Here is a 23,477-nt window from a genome sequence, read left to right on the forward strand (position 1 = left end):
TTTGCACTCGCTTCCCTTCATTCTAGTTGAATTCAAGCTTATGTCTTCAGATTTTTATTGACTTAGTTAACCTTGTACTGTTTTTAGTGGATTGCCATGAAGTGTAGGGTTCTGTTGGTTGAGCACAAGGGAAGCAGAGAGTTGGATGGAGCCATTATCTCAGACTTAAGTCAAGCCCTGATTGAAATTTCTCTTGTCCCAAACTCCTACTGGTCCTGCACTCAGGAGGTAGGGAAGGTCGCTGATGATGCTGAGTCTTCCCACAGTGTTTGTTTCTTTTTAGTAGCCTCAGATGGACCCCTGCCCCTAAACTGGGGCTGTTTCTTTCCTTCTCAACCTAACTGTTTGCCATGAGAAGAGAAAGAAAGAAAGAAAGAAAAACAAAGAAAGAAAGAAAGAAAGAAAGAAAGAAAGAAAGAAAGAAAGAAAGAAAGAAAGAAAGAAAGAAGGAAGGAAAGAGGAGAGAGAGGAAAAATGGAAGGAAGGAGGGAAGGAGGGAGAAGGGGAAGGGGAAGAAAGATAGAAAGAGAGAGAGAGTGGAAGGGAGGGAGGGAGGAAGGAAGGGAGGGAAAGAAAGAAAAAGAAAGAGAGAAAGGAAAGAAAGAAAGGAGAGAGAAAGGAAGGAAGGGAAAGAAAGAAAAGAGCGAGGAAGGAAAGGAAAGAAGAAAGAAAGAAAAAAGAACGAAAGAAAGAAGGGAGGAAGAAAGGAGGGAGAAGAAAAGAAAAGAAAGAGCTTGTATTAAAAGCTGCCTCATTTTCCATTCCTCCTTGGCTGATCTTCCAGTTCATTCAGTGATGTTAACCCCAGAAGGAGACTCAGTTTTCCTTTGTCTCCAACATCCTACAGGGGGACTAAGAAAGAGGGCACCAAAAATGGAATGCTTCATACCACAAGCGGAAAATTACAGGAAATGCAAACTCTTTTAAATATTTGTTGTTACATGAGCCTTTAAATGTAAAAACCAATTTTATGTCTCTTCTTCCTTAACAGCATTTCTCTCATCCAGAGCCAAATGCCAAGGGAGATATAAAGAGGGGATGCGAGTGGGATGCATCCCACCTTACCCTTAGGTAGGGTTTTGCTGCTTTCAGAGTGTATCCACCTACAAACTACACTGGATTCTTGGAAGAATTTTTTCGTAAAACCGGCAGGACAAATGTTATCCTTTTACAGATGAGGGAAGACGGCCCTTGCCTGAGGCCACACAGCCTGACCTTGAACTCCACTTTTCTTTTGATTCACCAGACTGAGTGCCTCATTTTAGGGTACATTTGACATTGAACACCATCTGATGACACCTCCTGGGGGTGGCCTGTACTGATGCCCTTGGGGTGCATTTTGTACATATTCAAACATCAAATATTTATAGAGGTTCTACTTAACGTTTGCCAGCTTATGCCACCCTACCACTGGCTGTAGGAGGAAGTGGTATGTGGGGAGTGGTTGGAGAAAGGGTAGTTGTCATAACTTTAGAGCTGAGGAACACCCTTTTAAACCAATCCATTAATTTTTATACGTAGAGAACTGAGTCCAAGTTTTTGAGGGTCTTGTCCAAGTACCTCCTGTCCGTGTCAGGGCAGGAACAGGAACCTAGGGTTTCATATGCCCAGTGCCCACTCTGCTTTGGGCAGCCCCTCCCCCTTATCCTGTTTCTCTCCTGGTTTCCCAGTGTGTGTGTGTTGCTTGCGGGTGGAGGTTTAGTGATTTTCATCATCTCTGTGTTGACTGGTGTTGCAGAGTGTTTTGGAAGCCCTCTGGCTGAAGGCCTGTTTACAAACATTTACCCTGTGCTACCAAGGGTACAGGGAAGGCTGCTTTTCTTGGAGATGAAGCTGGGAGCAGGGAGGGGACTACAGAGGCATGTGAGAAAAAAAAAAGCGACTTGCAAGCTGCCTGCTGGAGGAATGACCCTTTGTTGCCAAGGAAGTAACCCACACATAGGGCTGGAGCCCCCACCAGCCCCGAAAAAAAAGAAGGATGTTACAGATAGGAAAGCTAGGACTCATCAGAGACAAAACGTTGGCCCAGCGTGTGCAGAGAAGAATCCGTCCGAGCAGGAAACAGCAGAACCACTTCAACTGCGGCTGGATTTTGGTGCCCTCCTCCCCTTCTTTCTGGGTACTCAGCTCTGCCCCGCCCCTGCCCATTGGCAGCACTAATTTTACTTTCTAAAAAGTCTGCTTCCCAGAAAGCTCTTGTTCTTTCTTTATAATGATTTTATTTTTAAGTTGGATTTTGTTTTGCTTTTTTTCTCCCCCCCTCCGCCGCCCCCCTAGGAAATAGGACACAGGATCACTGATTTCACAGGATTTGTCCCGGCATACAGTGAGGTCCTGTAAACAGGAGCAGTATCCCAGAGAGCTCACCCACAAAAGACTATTAGCTTTTAATTGAAACCCTCCCTCCACCCCCATCCCCATCCCCTTCCAGGAACAGGAACTTTTGGCCATTGTGAAGCGGGGCCTATAACCGAGGATTCTGCCCCAGTGAAAGGGATCTTGGGTTGACCCAGAGAAGCGAGATGCTCTTTTGAGCCCCACCCCCTTATGGTATTCAAGGGCTTTTCACTTTCTGAGCAGTATTGAAATTCTAGGACAATGGAGGCCAAATCCTTGTGGTGGGGGTTGGGGGCTAGGCGTGAAGAAAGGAGAGAGGGGCTGGAAGAGGAGGAGGGCTGGGGAGTCCATCCTTTGTTATTTTTCTTCTTTCCGACCCATTACCTTGAAAACATTTAAAAAAGGAAAGAGAAAAGGCCTAGTAAACTTTTAATGAATAATGACATCACTTCCGGGAGCCCCCCCCCCCCCATCCCGCTGCGAAATCGGAAATTGAGAGCCAGTAACTATTTACAATTTCAGTTCAAATTATTTTAAACCCTCCCAAAGGAGTTCTTTGATATGCAAACATCTCCTCCAAATGGAGATAATTATTTATGGAGATGTGGGCCTTTGAAGGGAGTTCTCAGAAAAGGTGGCTTTGAGGCTTCCTAGGAAAGGAAGGAGGTTCCAGATAAGGAGTGACAGGGCTGATACACATCTTCCGCCCGGCCGCCTCCCGCCAAACCCCACTCCCTGGGATGAAAGCTGCTTTCAAGAAGAAACTTCCCGGAGTTACAACTTGCAGTTCAAGTTACAGCTCTCCTCTGTCATTGTCCCCATGACTGTGTGAAGTTTTCTGGGAAAACCCTTTTCGCATCCCTGGCTGGGTGTCTTATCTTTCGGTAGAAGAAGCAAGGGGAGAGGAGAGACTGCAACCTTTGTCTTTTTGACCCCTGAGGTTCCCTGTGATGTATAAGGCCATGTGGAAAGATCCCAGGCAGTTTTGGGAAGGAGAATATTTAAGATTAGTACGTTGGCTTTCGGAGAAGACAGTAGTTTGGGCCGTGCTTGTTACTATAGAAAATGCTGTGATTAGGACTCTGATGACTTTGCGGCCTACTCTTTCTTTTTTCCTTGCATTTTCTGTTGAAAACACTTTAACGCATTGGTCTGCAGTACCAGATGCCCTCTCCGCATAATCTGCCAGCGTCTTCCACCTCTAGCACTTGCCTGGCAGCTAGGAAGTTTGCTTCTCGGAAACGTCCTCTACCCTCCCCCATTCCCAGCTAACCTAAAAGTCTGCAACCGCTCCCACCGCTCTTTCAAGCTGGTCACCTGAGTAGATGTCACCGATCTCCCTGGAATGGGAAGATTGAGCAACTGGTCCAGTCAACGCTGAGCCTGAAATAAGCCCTCAGCTTCCATCCCACCGGTTCTTGGGTGCCTCATTTCCCTTATTACCACATTTCCTTCCCCAGGGAACAGAGCAGGAGCTAAGGATCCAGCTCCAAGCAGCAGAGGCCAAGGAGGGGCTTGGGCAACCCCATTCAGCACGGTGAGGGTATAGAGCAGAGTCCCTTATAACCGAGGGGCATCCTTTCATAAAAGAGGACCTTTTATCTTTTTTTTTTTTTTTTTTTTTAATTCTTAGGCTAAGACGTGCTAACTTTGACAAATCGCAGTTTTACTGAGTAGGAAGAAGAGTTTTTCTTTTTCCTGAGTGCTTGGCGATGGTTGCTAGGGGTTTCAAGACCAGCAAAGCTGCGCATGCTCCCTGCACTGCAGGAAGAGCCCGCAGCTCCAAAAATACAGATGATGAGAATAATACCGATGATGTTGGCCTTGGTTAAGGGGTGGGACCCTATTCGTCCCCAGAGGAGAAAATGATTGTTCTCGCAGGAAAGAAACGAGAGAGATGGGATCTGTCAAAGAAAACCAGAGCCATAGTCGTCAAAGCAATATAAAAACAGATTTTATTCAACAACTATTGCAACAAAGGAAAAGAGACCTCAGAACTGGCCTCGGTTCCTAATACAGCATGGACAAGTGGGGATTTATAGGCAAGGTGCTGTGGGTGAAGGGGTGGGGTAGGGTGTGGGAGGAGTAGGGGATGTCTTTGGGCAGCTGGTGAGAGGTTGTCAGTTGTTGGAAAATTACTAAGAGGAGTCATCAGGGGTCCGGGGATTCTGGCTAAACCCACCTAACCAGATTCTTACTGAAGACAGGCCAGGGTGGCCCAACATCACCAGAGGGATGGTAGAGGCTGAGAACCTTTTTTTTTTTTTTTTTGGAGACGGAGTTTCACTCTTGTTGCCCAGGCTGGAGTGCAGTGGTGTGATCTTGGCTCACTGCATCCTTTCCTGGGTTCAAGCGATTCTCCTGCCTCAGCCCCCTGAGTAGCTGGGATTACAGGCATGCACTACCACGCCCAGCTAATTTTTGTATTTTCAGTAGAGGGGTTTCTCCATGTTGGTCAGGCTGGTCTTGAACTCCTGACCTCAAGGTGATCCACCCACCTCGGCCTCCCAAAGTGTTGGGATTACAGGTGTGAGCCACCATGCCCGGCCGAGGCTGAGAACATTTGATCAGCTTTAGAGGATGGGGTATTCTAGCTAAACCAACTCAGTAGAATTAATTGCTAAAATTGGACATTGCAGAGACAAAGAGAAAGACAAAAGTTGAGGCCTAGTTGAAAAGTTTGGGGGAGCCTGAGTCGTTTGATTGATTCTAGTGTTTTTTCACGTTTTTTTTTTTTTTAATTGACTTAATTTTAAGAGCACTTATAGGTTCACAGCAAAATTGAAGGGAAGGTACAGATATTTATTTATTTATTGAGATAGGGTCTCACTGTGTGGCTTAGGCTGTAGTGCAGTGGATATTCAGAGGCGCAATTATAGCCAGTACAGCCTCAAATTCCTGGGCTCAAGCAATCCTCCTTCCTCAGGGCCTCTGAGTAGCTGCGATTACAGGTGTGCCAGCACGCCAGGCTCATCAGGGGTTTCTTAGATACTCCTACTCACCCCCTACATGCATAAACTCACCCATTATCAATATTTCCTACCAAAGTGATACAATAGATGAACCTACATTGGCATCTCATTATCACCCAAAGTTCATAGTTTACACTGGGGTTCACTGGTGGTGTTGCATAGTCTATGGGTTTGGACATACGTATAATGACATGGAACCTACATGTTATTTTCCCGCAGGGTAGTTTCACTGTCCTAAAATATTCTCTGAATCATCTCTTTTTGCCCTTCACCCAACCCCCAGGATCCCAGTGTTTTCTTTTTGAGTTTAGCTGCTGATGTTGGTCGGTTTATCAGGCACTCAAAACCCTGCGCTCTCTATTTCCTTTGCTCTTTTTAAGGAGGCATCCTTCTTTCCTAGACAGATTTGTGACTGTGTAGATGCTAGGAACAAGTTTTGCTTTGGAGCGGGGAGCGGGGAAACATAGCCTTCCTAGAAATCTTGATTCTTGTGTTTGTAAAGATTTCTCTTTGTCACATTTTTGAGTTGTGACTTCTCAGAGGCTGGACCTGGGTTTCCTGGAAGGTAAAGCAAATGTGACATCACAATTTCCTGTCCCGTGCTCTTGGGATTGGTGTGAGAACAGTTTATCAGAATGGGCAGACCCTCTGCAGATTCCACTGCTGAACTAATTTTATAGATGAGGAAGCTGAGGCCCAGAAAGGCCCAGAAAAGCTGAAGCTCTTGGGATTGCTGTGAGAACAGTTTATCAGAATGGGCAGAACCTCTGGAGACTCCCCTGCTGAGCTCATTTTACAGATGAGGAAGCTGAAACCCAGGAAAGTAACCACTGGGACATGCCAATTAGGAGCAGATATCGTCACAAAAATAGCTTGTCTTTAAAGAAAAAAAATAAACAACAACAGTCAATGTATCAGTTATATGAAGATTTGGCCAGATGCAGTGGCTCACGCCTGTAATCCCAACATTTTGGGAGGCCAAGGTGGGTGGATCACTTCAGGTCAGGAGTTCGACAGCAGCCTGTCCAACATGATGAAACCCCATCTCTACTAAAAATACAAAAATTAGCTGGGCATGGTGGCAGACACCTGTAATCTCAGCTACTCTGGAAGTTGAGGCAGGAGAATCGCTTGAACCCAGGAGGCGGAGGTTGCAGAAAGCCGAGATCACACCACTGTACTCCAGCCAGGGCAACAGAGCAAGACTCCATCTCAAAAAAAAAAGAAAAAAGGAAAAAAATTTTCTATGTCTCTACTGACCATTTTTTCATTTCAATCAATATTTTCCCCAAAGCAGTGTCAAAACAAGGATTTGGGCAACCTTTGGCCCTTTCAAAGGGAACTTGTAAAATCTTCATTGGAAGAGGCTGAATAAGTGGATTTTGGGGAATGCTAGAATTTTTCTCCCTCTTGGTGATAGTGGTGGTTACATAATTCTATGCATTTGTCAAAATTCTTGGAACTGGACACCAAGAATGACTTTCACTCTATATAAGTTAAAAAGTACGTTTAAAAAAAGAAAAAGAATCTTTGTTGGAGTTCAGAAAACATGGGGTATTTCTGCAACTAAACAAGGAAGTCATTTTCCTAACGGGCCAGGAGAAGTGGGTGGGGTGAATGTTTCCTTTGCTCTTCCCAGTTTTCCTCAATTGGTTTGGAAAACTGGGCCTACCCCCACTCAATGTGGGCTGCAGCTTGCTCTCCTCTCTGAAGCACATTAACTTCCATCATCTGTTTTACATAAATTTCCAGGCATCTGTTTGCCTGTTGTGAGTTAGGTTACGCCCATTTCAATAATCTTCTTTTTTATTGTTGTGTAATTTACCAGTTCAAACAGTAACTTCAATTGCTGGGCTATAGGAGGAGGGATATCACCCGAGGAAAGGAAGAAACAGAAGAAGAAATTAGGGCAACATTTGGTACTGGGTAACATCAGAATTATAGGGTTTTTTAGAACTACTCTGGTTCATTTTAATTTCCTACGCCTTTAGCCTTCAAGGTTGGTTTTTAATAGTCCATTTCTAGCTGCAGTATTTAAGAGCCCCAGCAAAAGCTGGGATGCTTAGTGGTAAAGTCTCGTGTTTCTCCAAAGCCCTGGGACCGCCGTTCCCCAGTGGGAAACTGATTTGGCAGGAAGTCAGCTCATCTTCTCGGCTGACCTCTCTGTTCTGGAGAGGAAAGGCAAGGAGCAGAGGCTATCTTCCGACTGTGGATGGAAATTCTAAATCCTGAAACGTGATTCTGAGCATCCTGCCTCAAGATTGGGAAAAAAGAAAACAAGAATTTATGCCATTAAGTCATCTTACTTTCATGGAATTTTTTTCTTTTAAAGGAGAACTTAGTGCCTTTCTTTCCTTTTCCTTCCTTCTGTCCTTTCATTCTTTCCTTTTTTAAATAAAGAAAGGAATGTATTTCTTACAGTTCTGGAGGCTGACAAGACCAAGATTTCAGGGACATATCTGGTGAGGGCCTTCTTGCTGGTGGGGACTCTGTTGAGTCCTGAGGCTGCTTGAGGCATCCTACGGCGAGAGGCAGAGTGCACTCATACGCTCTAAAAGAGCACTGAGTTTAATTTGCAGTCACAAACTCTTATACAAGCATAAATTAGACAACTTAATGCTAGTATTATTCTTTACCTGTCTTTCTTCTGCTTAGGGTAATATTATTTAACTTTTGATGATGAAAGAATTAGATACCTCTATTAGCTTTTCTTTATCACACCAGTAGAGGTAGACTTATCTTTCCAGTTTCCTTTCATTTGTTTTGTTTTACTGGTAGCCTGATTCCTATTGGGTAACCAACTGTCAGAGGGGTGTGAGTGTGTGTTTAGGGGCAACAAATATCTTAGCCTGATTGGATTTTTTTTTTTTTAGATGGAGTCTCGCTCCGTCACCCAGGCTGGAGTGCAGTAGCAAGATTTCAGCTCACTGCAACCTCCGTCTCTCAGGTTCAAGTGATTCTGCTGCCTCAACTTCCTGAGTAGCTGGGATTACAGGAGCCCACCACCATGTCTGGCTAATTTTTTTTTTTTGTATTTTTAGTAGAAACGGGGTTTCGTCATGTTGGCCAGGCTAGTCTTGAACCCCTGGCCTCAGGTGATCTGCCCGCCTCAGCCTCCCACAGTGCTGGGATTACAGGCGTGAGCCATCACACCTGGCCTGCCTGATTGGAATGCTTTTCTTTTCTCTGCAGTTTGTAGACCATCAGGACACAAGCCCTCGCTGGCCCTGGGAGGTGGTCTACAGGCATCTGAGCGTGTGACCCTCACTCCTCTAGCTTTGACTCAAACAGCTAGTCTTGGATTAGCTGAATAAGTTTCATTTCTGCTGACAATGTTGTTTTCTCACTTTTTTCCCCCACAATGGTGGACCTCTCTACCCACATAGTACCTCCACTTAGGCGCACATGAATATCAGCAGAATAAATGACTAGATCATGACAAGTTCCAGGCCCACAGATACCACAGCATAATGGTTTCCAGTCCTGGTTGCACATTAGAATCATCTAAAATAATCCCATGTTGAAGCCCCGCCCATCCAGGGCCTGATTCAACGGGTGTGGGGAGGTGCCAGACATTTAATGCTGGTTGAAAGCACCCTGCATGATTTAAAATGCAAGTAGGGGCCGGGCGCGGTGGCTCAAGCCTGTAATCCCAGCACTTTGGGAGGCCGAGACGGGCGGATCACGAGGTCAGGAGATCGAGACCATCCTGGCTAACATGGTGAAACCCCGTCTCTACTAAAAATACAAAAATCTAGCCGGGCGTGGTGGCGGGCGCCTGTAGTCCCAGCTACTCGGGAGGCTGAGGCAGGAGAATGGCGTGAACACGGGAGGCGGAGCTTGCAGTGAGCTGAGATTCGGCCACTGCACTCCAGCCTGGGCGACAGAGCAAGACTCCGTCTCAAAAAATAAATAAATAAATAAATAAATAAAATGCAACTAGGATGAAACTGAGTGCCACAGAGGTGGCATATACTTTTTTTTTTTTTTTTTTTTTTTTTTTTTTGAGACAGAGTCTTGTTCTGTCACCAGGCTGGAGTGCAGTGGTACAATCTCACCTCACTGCAACCTCCACCTCTCGGGTTCAAATGATTTCCCCTGCCTCAGCCTCCCGAGTAACTGGCACTACAGGTGCGTGCCACCACGTCTGGCTAATTTTTTTATTTTAGTAGAAATGGGGTTTCACCATGTTGGCCAGGATGGTCTCGATCTCCTGACCTCATGATCCAACCACCTTGGCCTCCCAAAGTGCTGGGATTACAGGTGTGTGCCACCGCGCCCGGCCCCATATACCTTTCTTTGTTTTTGTTTGTTTTTTGAGATGCGGTTTTTTTCTTGTTGCCCAGGCTGGAGTGCAATGGCACCATCTTGGCTCACTGCAACCTCCACCTCTCAGGTTCAAGTGATTCTCCTGTCTCAGCCTCCCAAGTAGCTGGGATTACAGGTGGGAGCCGCTACGCCTGGCTAATTTTTGTATTTTTACTAGAGACGAGGTTTCACCATGTTGGCCAGGCTGGTCTCCAACTCCTGACCTTAGGTGATCCAGCTGCCTCGGCCTCCCATAGTGCTGGGATTACAGGCGTGAGCCACCACACCCAGCCTGGTTTAATACCTTTCTTGAAATATCCTTAAACAAATTGAAAGCCTGAAATACTCCAAATCCTCCTGGTTCTCAGAATCATGCACTATGGCCCAGTTTTTTGAGGCCACTGGTGGTCCTGGATGTTTGCCATGCTTGTCATCCCCAAACCTTAATGGGGTGACAAGCCTGCTTTGCCCTTAGGTTTAATTGAAGAAGTAGGATCTTTCTTGGGTTCTGCCACCCTGTGTTCATGTGGGCACACATACCTGGATAGTATCTCCTAGGCTCATCTCAAGGAATACTGTTGTGGGCTGTGAGCATTGTGTCTGCCTTAGCTTTGGACTGGAGATGCTGTCTAGCCCCATCAGCCTCACAAACGTCTATTAGTGATATGTGCCAGATTCATGTGCTTTTCAAAAAGCTATCCCTTCCGGCCCACGCAGGTAAAGAGGGGAAGAAGAGGTGGGGCAGTGTTGCTGGAGAGGAGGTGCTGTTGCAATGATTGGTAATTTTGCAGACCCCATAGAAGGCAGTTAACAATGGGAACATGTAAACCAAATAAGCTTATTGTTTCGAAATTGGAGGCCTATTTGAACAGTTACGATCGGCAGTGATCTGATTAGCACAGAAATACCTATTAGGCTACTAATCTATGAATGAAAGAAAAAAATACAGAAATCTATTTAAAGATAGGACAGGTGTGTAGCTCTACATGTTCTAAATCATATTAAGAAGAAGCAAAGGTGGGTTAAGAGACAGGATCATCATGAATAGAAGGAGGCCCATCAGGAGAGCTGACTACATGTCCCAACTCTCTGACCTGCAGTTCGTGACCCATCTCCAAGCGAGTCACCCTCTCTCCTTTAGACTCAGTGTCTTCATTTGAATTGGAGATTACCACGAAGGCACTAAAGTAGGTGATAAAGCAGGTGAAAGTTTGCAAGCTCCAGGGCGCTATATAATTATGAGCTCTGACTATCCCTTTGAGAAACTGGCTTTCATAATGAGTGACTCAATTAACCTGCATCATATGCTCACTCTGGAGGCCAGCCAGGGCTGGACAGGCTGCTGAGGTTGCTGGGATGGGCACGCAGATTGCATGTCAGGGGGTCTCACCCTCGGCCACATCCTCATCCTTTCTTCTCTGTGCCACTGTTGAGATCAGAGAGGTTTCTGAGAGTGAGGGCAGGGAAGCGTGCCTAGAGGAGGGGCGGAGGAAGAGGAAGGTGTGCCCAGTTAGTGAATGGAAAGAACTTGACTCCAGGACTGCGTGGTGGTGGGGTGAGGGTGGCGGAAAAAGAGCAGCCAAAGGGGCAAAGAGGGACTTGCCTGGATGGTTCTGTGCCAGGAGCCGTTCACACACTTCTCAGGCCTGCCATGCTTTCTCACTTGGTGTGACAAAGGTTCTTTGCTTGACCAAACTTCAGTCTGCCTCCTGAACCTTCTCCCGGGACCTCCTGTGCACTTCCTTGTAAAACCCAGTCTTAGCAAAGGCCCTTGATAAGTCATTTTAGCATGAACTCCTCACCCTTGATATCTTATCAGGTTCCTCAGCCTCCACCAGCCTCCAGGTGATGTCTGGTCACTTTGGCCTGTCTTCAGAGAGAGTCCTATTAGATCGGTTTAGCCAGAATTTCCCTTTTCCCTCATGGCACCTCGTAGTAATTTTCTATCCACTGACCCCACCCTGATCCTTGATTATAAACCCTGCTTGCCCATGCTGTGTTCTGAGTTGAGGCCAATCTGTCTCCCCATCACTGCAAGACTCCATTGCAGTGGGTCTCTATACCTATCACGATGGTCCTGAATAAAGTCTTTGCTACTGTGATTTAACAAGCGTGATTGACTAATTTTTTCTTTTTTTTTTTTCTTTTGAGACAGAGTCTCGCCCTGTTGCCCAGGCTGGAGTACAGTGGTGCAATCTCAGCTCACTGCAACCTCCGCCTCCCAGGCTCAAGAGGTTCTCCTGTCTCAGCCTCCCGAGTAGCCAGGATTACAGGCATGTGTGCCACCATGCTCAGCTCATTTTTGTATTTTTAGGAGAGATGGGGTTTCACCATGTTGGCCAGGCTGGTCTCGAACTCCTGACCTCAAGTGAACACCCACCTCAGCCTCCTAAAGTGCTGGGATTCCAGGCGTGAGCCACCGAGCTGAGTAATTTTTTTCTGTAACAGATGGATCCACAGGGGCAGGCTGGGAGATGCCAGGGTCTGAGCCCAGCGCCTACTACAGATGTGTCCCGGGAAGCCTTCGGAGAGGCTCAGGAGGCATTTGCCAAAATGATAAATTCTGTTGTGGATCTCACTTCTCAGCCACTGCTTGTCTGCACCCAAGCATGCTGAGGGGAGAGCAGCCCCAGAGCCTCCACTGGACAAGGGCTTAGAAGTCTCTTTATCACAGTAGTAGTTCCCCTGGCTCCGTTATTTTGACAATAATCAAAATAAATTCTGGGGCTCTTTGAGTGCTTTCTGACACATGTAGACAAACACCAGACTGTCCTGGGGAGAGGGGCTCTCATATGGTTGAGGGGACCAGCAGGCGGTCGAGCACAGTAAATCTACCCACAGCTCAGGGAATCTTTATTTATGGCTGATCTCTCATTTCCTTTTTACCAGCTTTATTATGTGGTTTCTTATACACAATTGCCAATTTAGCATTCTGTTCAGCTACTGACAAACCCTTCTTTAGGGCCAGTGAGGAAATTCCGGCTGCAGAGTTCAGGGAAGGTTGTGGACCCCAGGCAGACTGAAAGCAGAATCCAGCATTCCTGCACTTAGCCTCTTCCAGGAGCCAAACCTCCCTCATTGCCCCACTGTGGGGTAGAACTGAATGAGTGACAAGTCCTCTGCGCAAAAACCTTGCTTCCTTACATCCTTTCCAAGATCCTGTCAACAGAAGATAATTGATAACATTTTTCTAACAGCCTACTAGGTACCAGGCTGGCTACCAAAGCTAACTTTGCAGTTCTTTCAAAAGCCCTAGGAGGCAGACATCATCTTTTTTTTTTTTTTTTTTTAATTCAGATGAGAAAACTGCAGCATGAACAGATTAAGTGATGGTATCCCCCAGGGTCACACACCTTAGTAAATGGAGGTGTTGAGAGTCAAACTTGGTGGCCTGACTTCCAAGCCCATGCTAGGTCAGACTGACACCGAGTATGCCCCTAAACCCCCTTCTCTGCAATGGCCCTGAAGAACCTCGGGGTTTGGTATATTCCTTCAATCGTGGTGATAATGCTTTGATTCTGAATATCAACCTCTTGTAAACTGTCTAGTTGCGGATGGTTTAACGCAGAGGAAAAAGAAGTTGGGCTTTATCTGACTTGACCTGCTTTTTGGTCAAATGCAAAATAAGTTGCGAGCCGAGACTCTCTCTAATCCTCAACCACATTAGGCTGATGACACTGCTACATTAATTTAAGTGGTTAATGGGCAAAGTGGGTCAATCCAGCTTTAGCTTAAACCAAGGCTGACTCCAGTGCTGCTGAGCAATCTTCCTTAAGGGAAAAGCACCCTTCTTCAGACTCCCTGTTGGCAGTCCGGAAGAAGGAGTGTCTGCCCTCCAGGAAACTGCCTTTTCTGGATCCTGTGATAAAGTTTCTGTGGTTTCCGTATCAGTGCTAGACAGGGCAATTGTGGTCTCTGTGGATTAAGATGGCTTGAAGCTTAGAATGCCTTACTGAGAGGTAAATATATGGTCAAAAATAATGTGGAAATTGTCTTTTTTTTCCCTTTAATTCCTGTGCCTAGGCAGGAATCAATCAGAAATCTCTGTTCCATAGTAGATAGCTAATAGATGATATAGCCTCTAACATGGTATCTAGAATAATCGCAGGCACACAATAAATTATCTGACTCGTAAATAATAACTTGCCTGATTGTAGATCTGTGGCCAAAGCTTAGTATCCACTTAGATAACACACCTCCTTTTGATGTATACACACTAGCGCTTATACACATATGCTGAATTTTGGTTCTATCACATGCCATAAACTGTGTATTGAGCAACTTAATAATGATAATAATAATGACAGTAGTAGTGGCTAATATTTGTCAAGTATATTCCATATGTCAGGTGTGTTCTAATCATATTGTAATTATTAATTGTTTAATCATCATTAAACTTCCATGAATACGTACTGGTAGCTCCATTTTTGTGGACGTGAAAAAGAAGCCCAAAAAAGTTAAATAAATTATTCAAAGTGACATAACTTATAAGTGATAGAGTCAGGATTTAAACCCAGGCAGTCTGACTTTAGAGCCCAAATTCCTTAACTAATTTAAGGAGCTAATGTAAGCTAAATTGAGTCAGCTTTATGACTTTCCTTTAATTTTTTTCCTTTTTTAAAAAAATTATTCGTGATAAATAATTGTGCATATTTTGGGGGTACAAGATGATATTTTGATCTGTGTTTACATTCTAGAAAGGTTTAATCAATGGCCGGGAGCAGTGGCTCACGCCTTTAATCCCAGCACTTTGGGAGGCCAAGGCGGGTAGATCATGAGGTCAGGAGATCGAGACCACCCTGGCCAACATGGTGAAACCCCATCTCTACTAAAAATACAATAATTAGCTGGGCGTGGTTGTGGTGCCTGTAGTCCCAGCTACTCAGGAGATTGAGGCAGGAGAACTGCTTGAACCCGAGAGACAGAGGTTGCAGTGAGCCGAGACCATGCCACTACACTCTAGCCTGGGTGACAGAGCGAGACTCCGCCTCAAAAAAAAAAAAAGATTCAGTCAAGCAAATCAACATATCCATCACCTCACCAACTTATCATTGTGTGGTAAACTTGAAAATCTGTTTTTGTAGAAGTTTTGAAATACACAATACATTATTATTAACTGTGGTCACTGTGCAGTGAAATAGATCACTACAAGTTATTTCTCCAGTCTAACTGAAACTTAGAATCCCTTGATCAACATCTTGTCTTTCATCATCTTCCCTTTAATCCCCCAACCAGCCTCTGGTAACCACATTTTTACTCTCTTTCTGTGAGATCAACTTTTTTAGATTCTACATATAAATGAGATAACACAGTATTTGTCTTTCTGTGCTGATTTATTTCATTTAACATAATGTCTTACAGTTGCATTCATGTTATTGCAAATGACAGAATTTCCTTCTTTTTAAAGGCTGTATAATATTTCATTGTGCATATATACTACACTTAAAAAATCTATTCTCTGTTGATAGACACTTAAGTGGCTTCCATATCTTGTCAATTTTGAATAATGCTATTAGAAAACGAACAGGGAAATGCAGATATTTCTTTGACATACCAATTTCAATTCCTTTGTATATATATATCCAGAAATGGGATTGCTGGATCTAACCTCATTTAATTTGTTTTTTTTTTTTTTTTTGAGACGGAGTCTTACTCTGTCGCCCAGGCTGGAGTGCAGTGGCGCCATCTCGGCTCACTGCAAGCTCCGCCTCCCAGGTTCAGGGCCATTCTCCTGCCTCAGCCTCCCGAGTAGCTGGGACTACAGGCGCCCGCCACCACACCTGGCTAATTTTTTGCATTTTTAGTAGAGATGGGGTTTCATCGTGTTAGCCAAGATGGTCTCCATCTCTTGACCTCGTGATCTGCCAGCCTCGGCCTCCCAAAGTGTTGGGATTGCAGGCGTGAGCCGCTGCACCCAGGCTTTTTTTTTTTTTTTTTCTTTTTTTGAGATGGAGTTTCGCTCTTGTTGCCCAGGTGGGACTGCAATAGCACCAACTCGACTCACTGCAACCTCCGCTTCCCTGGTTCCAGCAATTCTCCTGTTCAGCCTCCCAAGTAGCTGAGATTCCAAACATGCACCACCACACCCGGATAATTTCTTTTTAGCTTTTAGTAGAGACTGGGTTTCTCCATTTTGTCCATGCTGGTCTCAATCTCCTGACCTCAGGTGATCTGCCCGCCTCTGCCTCCCAAAATGCTGGGATTAATGGTGTGAGCCACTATACACAGCCCTTTTTTTTTTTTCAATTGTTGTTGTTTATAATTTCAACTTTTGTTTTAGATTCAGGCGATACAGGTGCAGGTGTTTGTTACATGGGCATATTGCGTGATGCTGATGTTTAAGGTACCATTGATCCCGTCACCCAGGTAGTGAGCATAGTACCCCCTCTAAAGTATTTTTGGAGGTTTCTAGAATTGTGTCTTGGGAATTTTCTTGTGGTACGTTTGTATCAGTTTACTTACCTGATGTCACCGAATTTTTTGACTGCTGTGTGCTTTGTTGCTTTGTGGAGTAAAGGCTTTGCCAGCAGTCGCTGTGATAAAGCTGGAACAACTGGGCTGGACCCGAGGGATGTTTTCCTTCCAGTATCCACGGCACATTTGCCTGGGTTTGGCAAGTGTGGGAAGGCGGACTAGCGGCAGGACTCATGGACAGTGAAATCTCTGGGAGTCCTGGGTGCTATATTTTTAGGAAAGGCACTTATCAGAGGCCAAAGGCTTTTGTATTTTGGCACGAGATGCTTGGGGCAATCTGAAAGCTGCAAAAATAAGGGAAGGTTATACCCACAAGAGGATCTTAGAGAAACAGGTAGCTTGCTCTTTCAACCTTGGTGAAGGGGCCTTCATGTTTCCGGTGGATGGCACCTGCCCTCCAAACCAGGTGGGATGCTAATGTACCTTTCATCTCTAAAGTTCCACTTGCATTTTTACATGTTTCTTCCACTGCTTCCAGAAATAAGAGGGAGCTGGGATTACAAGTGGTGACCTTAAGACGTGTGGCCAGAGAGGCGTCACCTTCTTACCCCGGTTTGTTTGCTTGCTTTTCTCAGGGACCTGATGCCCAGAACCCTGGACGGGCAGATCACCATGGAGAAGACGCCCAGTTACTTCGTCACGCGGGAGGCGCCCGCGCGCATCTCGGCCATGTCCAAGGACACCAAGCTCATCGTGGTGGTGCGGGACCCGGTGACCAGGGCCATCTCGGACTACACACAGACGCTGTCCAAGCGGCCGGACATCCCCACCTTCGAGAGCTTGACGTTCAAAAACAGGACAACGGGCCTCATCGACACGTCGTGGAGCGCCATCCAGATCGGCATCTACGCCAAGCACCTGGAGCATTGGCTGCGCCACTTCCCCATCCGCCAGATGCTCTTCGTGAGCGGCGAGCGGCTCATCAGCGACCCGGCAGGCGAGCTGGGCCGCGTGCAGGACTTCCTGGGCCTCAAGCGGATCATCACGGACAAGCACTTCTACTTCAACAAGACCAAGGGCTTCCCCTGCCTGAAGAAGGCGGAGGGCAGCAGCCGGCCCCACTGCCTGGGCAAGACCAAGGGCAGGACCCACCCTGAGATCGACCGCGAGGTGGTGCGCAGGCTGCGCGAGTTCTACCGGCCTTTCAACCTCAAGTTCTACCAGATGACCGGGCACGACTTTGGCTGGGATTGAACAGACCAGGGCTGTGTACCTTACCCACGTGGCTTATCTATTGACAGAGATTATATGTATGTAAAATGTACAGAAATCTATTTTATAATAATTTATTTTTAATTCATAAGCAATTAATTCACTAAGCTGCCTAGCCACACTCTAGAGAGTTAGCTTCATAATCTGTTAACATTCCAAAGTGTTTAACTCTAAAATTTTGTTCTCTTCCTCACAATTGATGGTGCTTCCATTTTTTTCTTCTCCCCTACCTGTTATATTTAAAACGAAGAAAAGCACAACTTGAGATTTTTGTTGTTACGGGTATTCAGCCTTCAGTCACCATCTGAGTTCTCCAGTTGCTGCCTCCTTGTCTTGTCTTGGGTCTCCCATTCCAGCTTCCCTGTCTCTTCCTGCCTGTGTACCTCGTAGGAACGCTGAGCTGCCTCAACAGGGCTGTACTCTGAAGGGCAGACTTCATGTAGCAGCCTCCTTGCAGATGTGGTGTTGGGTCCAATGATGTAGCCTGAAAGCCATAGCGCTAGGGTTCTGTCCCCACCTCCATTCAGCACATGGAGGAATCTCTCACGCCCTTTACAAGGACATCCACGTCCCTTTTTTTTTTTTTTTTTTTTTTTTTTTGGAGATGGAGTCTTGTTCTTGCTGCCCAGGCTAGAGTGCAATGGCACAATATGGGCTAACCACAACCTCTGCCTCCTGGTTCAAGCAATTCTCCTGTCTCAGCCTCCCAAGTAGCTGGGGTTACAGGCATGCACCACCACACCTGGCTAAATTGGATTTTTAGTAGAGACGGGGTTTCTCCATGTTGGTCAGGCTGGTCTCGAACTCCCGACCTCAGGTGATCTGCCTGCCTTGGCCTCCCAAAGTGCTGGGATTACAGGCGTGAGCCACTGCACCCGCTATCCACATCCTTTTAAAGTCAGATTGCTAGGGTCCATTGACTTCAGCTTTTGATTTTGAAGGATGGCCCTGTATCCTCCTCTGCCCCATTCCCTGGTTCATTAACCAGTTTGAAGTGTATGCAGATTGTTGCCCCTTCTTTCCCAGGTCACATGTGTGAGATGCTTGGGTGCTGCTTTAGAAATCAAGATGATCTCCTTTAATTTGCATGAAACTACACCATGCTGCGTTCCCCAGGCAGACAGTTCTGCTTTGACACACCAAAGAATCCCGTAGGCTAGCAGAGCCGCCGGCACAAACCAAGGGCGCTGGGTGTCGAGACTCAGAGGGGTCAGCTGTGTCCCTCGGCATCAGTGTCTACCAAGGTGCTGCTAGGTACAGAGCCAGCCAGTGTTGGGCAGCAGGCTCACAGCCTCAATAGGCAGAAAAGACAAAGGCCTCAAGAGGACAGGCAGCCTGGCAGAGGAAGGGAGTCTAACACCTCAGCTTAATGTGTCTTTGGAATTCCTAGCTCATCTCAGAATGATCTCTCAGAGTGATAATATGGGCGGTAGCCAGTGGCCAAACAGCAAGAACTAAGAGTGGTCCCTGTAAAAAAAAAAAAAAAAAAAAAAAAGGTTGGGAAAGCTGGCCCCATGTTGCCTGTAAACCCTTGAGCCTGATGCTCATACAACTGTCCCTTGTTTTAGCCAGGTCTTGACAAGGGTTAGCAGCACTGTCACTGATATGCAGAATGCTCTCCCCATGCCTCTCTGTTGGTTTATAACAGTTGGGTAACCAGATAGCAATATAGTGGCAATTGAGTAGCCATATAGTAATACAGGGGCAGTTGGTTAAACATATAGCAATATCACATAGTGACATGTTTAATTTAACCTCAGTTTTGTAAACCTTTTAAACCAGAATGCTTCTACCATAAAAGAATTGTGATTTCAGTTCTACTTCCATCAAGGAATATGTGGGAAGATCTACATATTGTCAAAATGGTTGGGATGGGATAGTTACAAAGGACACTTCTGTATGTTTTATGGGATCGCTTGCCTGATAGTGTAAGAAACATTGTATGAAAAGAGGAAAAGATAATTCATTTTTGGAAACTGATCAGAGATGTCACTGGTCTTTAAGTGATGTCTTGAAAATCCAGTTTGTATTTGCCCAAAAGTTTTAGCCTACATCTAGCTAGCTTACACTTAGCAGCCAAACCATCATTGTGTAGGTTCTGTTTAGGAGGAAGCTCATGGGGGATCTGCGCATGTCAGGTTTCTCCCTGTTCTCCAATGCTATATCCATTTCATAGCTTTTCACTGTCTCCAGAAAGTAATGTGGGACCTGCACTTAGGGAAATACCCGAATCATAGTGTGGTTCTGCCTTCTTGATGAGTGGGTGTGAAAAACACCTGCAAAGGGGTGCTAATTGGTCGTGTATTTTTTCATTTATTTGAAATCAAACTGAGAACACCTCTTTTCAGTTTACAGCATAACTTGGCTTGAAGTAAAAGGCAGTATCCAAGTCTTTTACCTGGTCTTGCCCTGTCTACTTTCTGACCACTCTGATGGTCTGATGTGGCTGTCGATGTGGAACTACGGAAGAGTTCAGAGAAGAGTATGCAACAAAGCCATAGGAAAACACGCAGGAGCTTTTCCCTCCCCTTCAGGGCCCCGCCGTCTTTCCAAGCTGGACAATGTTTTATTAAGTTCTTTATTCCCTGCCTTAAAACTGAAACAGGAAATTTTCTGGTAGAAGGAGGGTCATTTAGTCATGAACACTGAAGTGGATCAAAATTCTATTCTGGGTCAAATCCTTGAATTCAAACAGATGTCCATAATTAGTACTGATGGAATACAGCAAGTTTTTCTATGTAAGACAAATAAATCAAACATCATGTACATCTCCTCATAAGGGTCTGATGGCTTAAAGTTCCTGACAGATCTGGTGGCAGCATCTGCTGGAGCTTGCACCCCATCATCTGACGGTCATCTTCCTCCTGCAGAAGTTAGGTAACGTAAGCCTTAGATTTCTTCCTGTTCTAGCAATCTGCAAGACCGCCACGCTTAACTTTTTAGCTGCCAGAGAACAAACACCCTTTTCTGTTTCGGCAATTTGTCCTGGCATGTGTTTTGGGCTTCCTCCAATTTACAGGAGAAGCTCTGATATTCATTGGAGTACTTTATTTTTTTTTTCCCTCAGTTTTGTTTCTTTTCTCATTTAAAAACAAACTAAAAGTTCAACAACAAAAAAAAATTGGGAGGTTTTTCTTGTTTCTATCTAGTTCATGCTTTCTTTGCGGTGTTTGAACAGTAGTCTGTTAACTTAGTAGGTGGTACCTGGAAAGGTATTTTAAGTGTAGTGACTGTTTAATAAATGCTTAATTGGATGATGGAGGAGGAGAAATTGTTTTCTTCCCAGAATTCTCTTTGGGGGTCATTTTGAGTGACAGATACATTTTAGACATTTGGAGAAACAGTTTCAGATCCTGCCAGGATATTTTTGTAAAAAAGGAAAATGGAAGGTTCCAATATACTAGAAACAGTACATATCTAAGACGCTGACACAGAAGCTAATGTGACTTTTCTTTTCAGCTTGTCAAGAGGATGGCCAATAAAACTTAGAAGGTGTGGTTAGATGTTTTTTCACTTTTGTGACATTAATTTATCACTGAGTCTCATTCAACCCAGTAATCTAAAATACTGTGCAAATTCTAGCAGTATGTCTTTGATAACTTGGATGTTAGGATAGCCAATATGTACAAAAAATTAAATCAAATATTTTGTCCTATGTATAACACAAATTAATTTTACACAGAGAAATGTTTCTAGGCAAATGAAATTCTGGTAATTCATACTATTTCTTTGTATGAACAAATAAAATATATTTTGCCAACATGTGAGTACCTTTATGTCTTCTTAAGTATTACAGAAAGACAAGGTAGCAATATTTTATTTAATAATCCCATGTGTGTGCATGCACACTTACACACACACACACACACACTCACAGAGTCATTCTGACAGCAGGCTGATCTTTCAGATTTTATTTTATTTTGTTTTATTTTTTGAGACGGAGTCTCGCTCTGTCGCCCGGGCTGGAGTGCAGTGGCAGGATCTCAGCTCACTGCAAGCTCCGCCTCCTGGGTTTACGCCATTCTCCTGCCTCAGCCTCCCGAGTAGCTGGGACTACAGGCGCCCGCCACCTCGCCAGGTTAGTTTTTTGTATTTTTTAGTAGAGACGGGGTTTCACCGTGTTAGCCAGGATGGTCTCGATCTCCTGACCTCGTGATCCGCCCGTCTCGGCCTCTCAAAGTGCTGGGATTACAGGCTTGAGCCACTGCACCCGGCCTGATCTTTCAGATTTTAAAGGGTGCAATCCAATATACAACTAATCCACAAGCATTTAGGGTGGATTTCTTTTTTTTTATAAATGACTCTGAAGACAAGATCGGTGAGGGGGGCTCGTGTGCCCCGGTGGAGCTTCCCCACAGCCCCCAGGAAGTGCTGTCCATTACACAGGATTCCAAGAACACTGAAGCCGCTGCCTGCCCTAGTCTTTCAGTGCCACAGGTTCGTGTGCACTGGGCAGCCACATGTCACACGACAGGTGCAATGTGAGCACAGCTCCTATGGCTGGGTGGATTTTGATAATAGGTGCCTTCCCTTCTCACTTTTACAGAGTGTTCTGTTAGGTGGAGATCCTTATCTGCAAGACAGAGACAGAAAGAACTCAGATGAGGCAGCATTTCTGTGTCTTTAATCCGTCTCAGACTACCTTCTGCTGCTTTTGACCTGGCACACCATCTGTACAATTAGTATTTGCTACTTTAACCATTTGATTCACACTCTGATTTTACTTAAAAAGCCATGATGTCTTGCCATCAAGAGATCATCATTTTTAAAAGGCACAACAACAGCAAAGCAATGCTGTTAATTTCTAGCCAGATAGTATCACTAAAGCCACACTAGCCTTACCTTAGGCTCACTCGCTGCTCCTGGCAAAGATTCTACTATTCAAGACTGGCACATAAGTGAGATTTGCATCTTGCCATGAAGAATAAATGGGACTTGGTGAAGGAATGACTTACTCAATGTTATTCGTGGTTAGGTCTCTAAAATATGGGTACCCACCTCCCAACCCCAAATCATCTCTGGCAGTTCTCTTGGTTTTCTGACATTTTTGGAAACACTGCCTCACACTAAGAAAATGCCTCAGAGAGGCATGGAGCTGAAAATTAGTCTAGCGTTTTGGGAAAGCTGTGGAAAGAAAACCCTGACTTAACTAGAACAGGGTGTAAGTTCGTCAGTCAGAAAACGAGCCTTACTTAAGATCTGGTTTTCAAAAGCTAGCATTCTGTGGAGACTAGTTTCTTCAAAGCTAGAAATTTGCCACTTGGTGACATAGGTGTGTGAAATAGAAGTGTTGACTTGACTTTGCACCCCATCTCATCAATTTTACGCTTTTTCTACAGAAAGGTAATGAAATGGACCTAAAATCTACTTTTTTTTTTGAGATGGAATTTTGCTCTTGTTAAAAGGCACAATGAAAGCAAATCAATGCTGCTAATTTCTAGTTGTGTTGTATTAACATTGCTGTTAATTTCTAGTTCTTATTGCCCAGGCTGGAGTGCAATGGCACAATTTCGTTCACTGCAACCTCCGCCTCCCAGGTTCAAGCGATTCTCCTGCCTCAACCTCCCAAGTAGCTGGAATTACAGGCATGCGCCACAGTGCCTGGCTAATTTTTTGTATTTTTAGTAGAGATGGGGCTTCTCCGTGCTGGTCAGGCTGGTCTTGAACTCGTGACCTCAAGTGATCCACCCACCTCAGCCTTCCAAAGTGCTGGGACTACAGGTATGAGCCACTGTGCCCTGCACAAAATCTCCTTATTAACCTGATGGCACAATTTAGAGCAGTGGTCATCAAGCTTGGGCAAATATTCGAATGACTTGAAGAAACCTCAAGAGATTCCAAAGCCTGGTTGGACACGGTGGCACACGCAAGTAATACCAGCACTTTGGGAGCCAAGGTGGGTGGATGGCTTGAGCCCAGGAGTTCAAGACCAGCTTGGGCAACATGGCAAAACCCTCTCTCTACAAAAAATACAAAAACAAGCTGGGTGTGGTGGCACACCTGTGGTCCCAGCTACCTAAGAGGATGAGGCACCCACTTGAGCCCTGGAAGTCAAGGCTGCAGTGAACCGTGATTGTGCCACTGAACTCCAGCCTGGGTGATAGAGGGAGACCCTGTCTCAAAAAAGAAAAAAAAAAAAATTCTGAAGCCTGAACACAATTCAGACCAATAACA

General features: G+C 45.2%; 1 protein-coding gene across 1 annotated transcript in view; it reads left to right on the plus strand.

Annotated features, from left to right (window-relative positions):
• HS3ST3B1 (heparan sulfate-glucosamine 3-sulfotransferase 3B1) overlaps positions 1-21,063 on the plus strand; it is a 50,204-nt gene extending 29,141 nt beyond the window's left edge. The window contains exon 2 of the mRNA XM_010370567.2: positions 16,667-21,063. Coding sequence (XP_010368869.1) covers positions 16,667-17,285 — 619 coding nt within the window. The 3' untranslated portion in view covers positions 17,286-21,063. The remainder of the gene's footprint in view (positions 1-16,666) is intronic.
• The last annotated feature ends 2,414 nt before the right edge of the window (positions 21,064-23,477 follow it).

Source organism: Rhinopithecus roxellana, chromosome 19 (assembly GCF_007565055.1).
Source record: "Rhinopithecus roxellana isolate Shanxi Qingling chromosome 19, ASM756505v1, whole genome shotgun sequence".
Lineage (NCBI taxonomy): Eukaryota > Metazoa > Chordata > Mammalia > Primates > Cercopithecidae > Rhinopithecus > Rhinopithecus roxellana.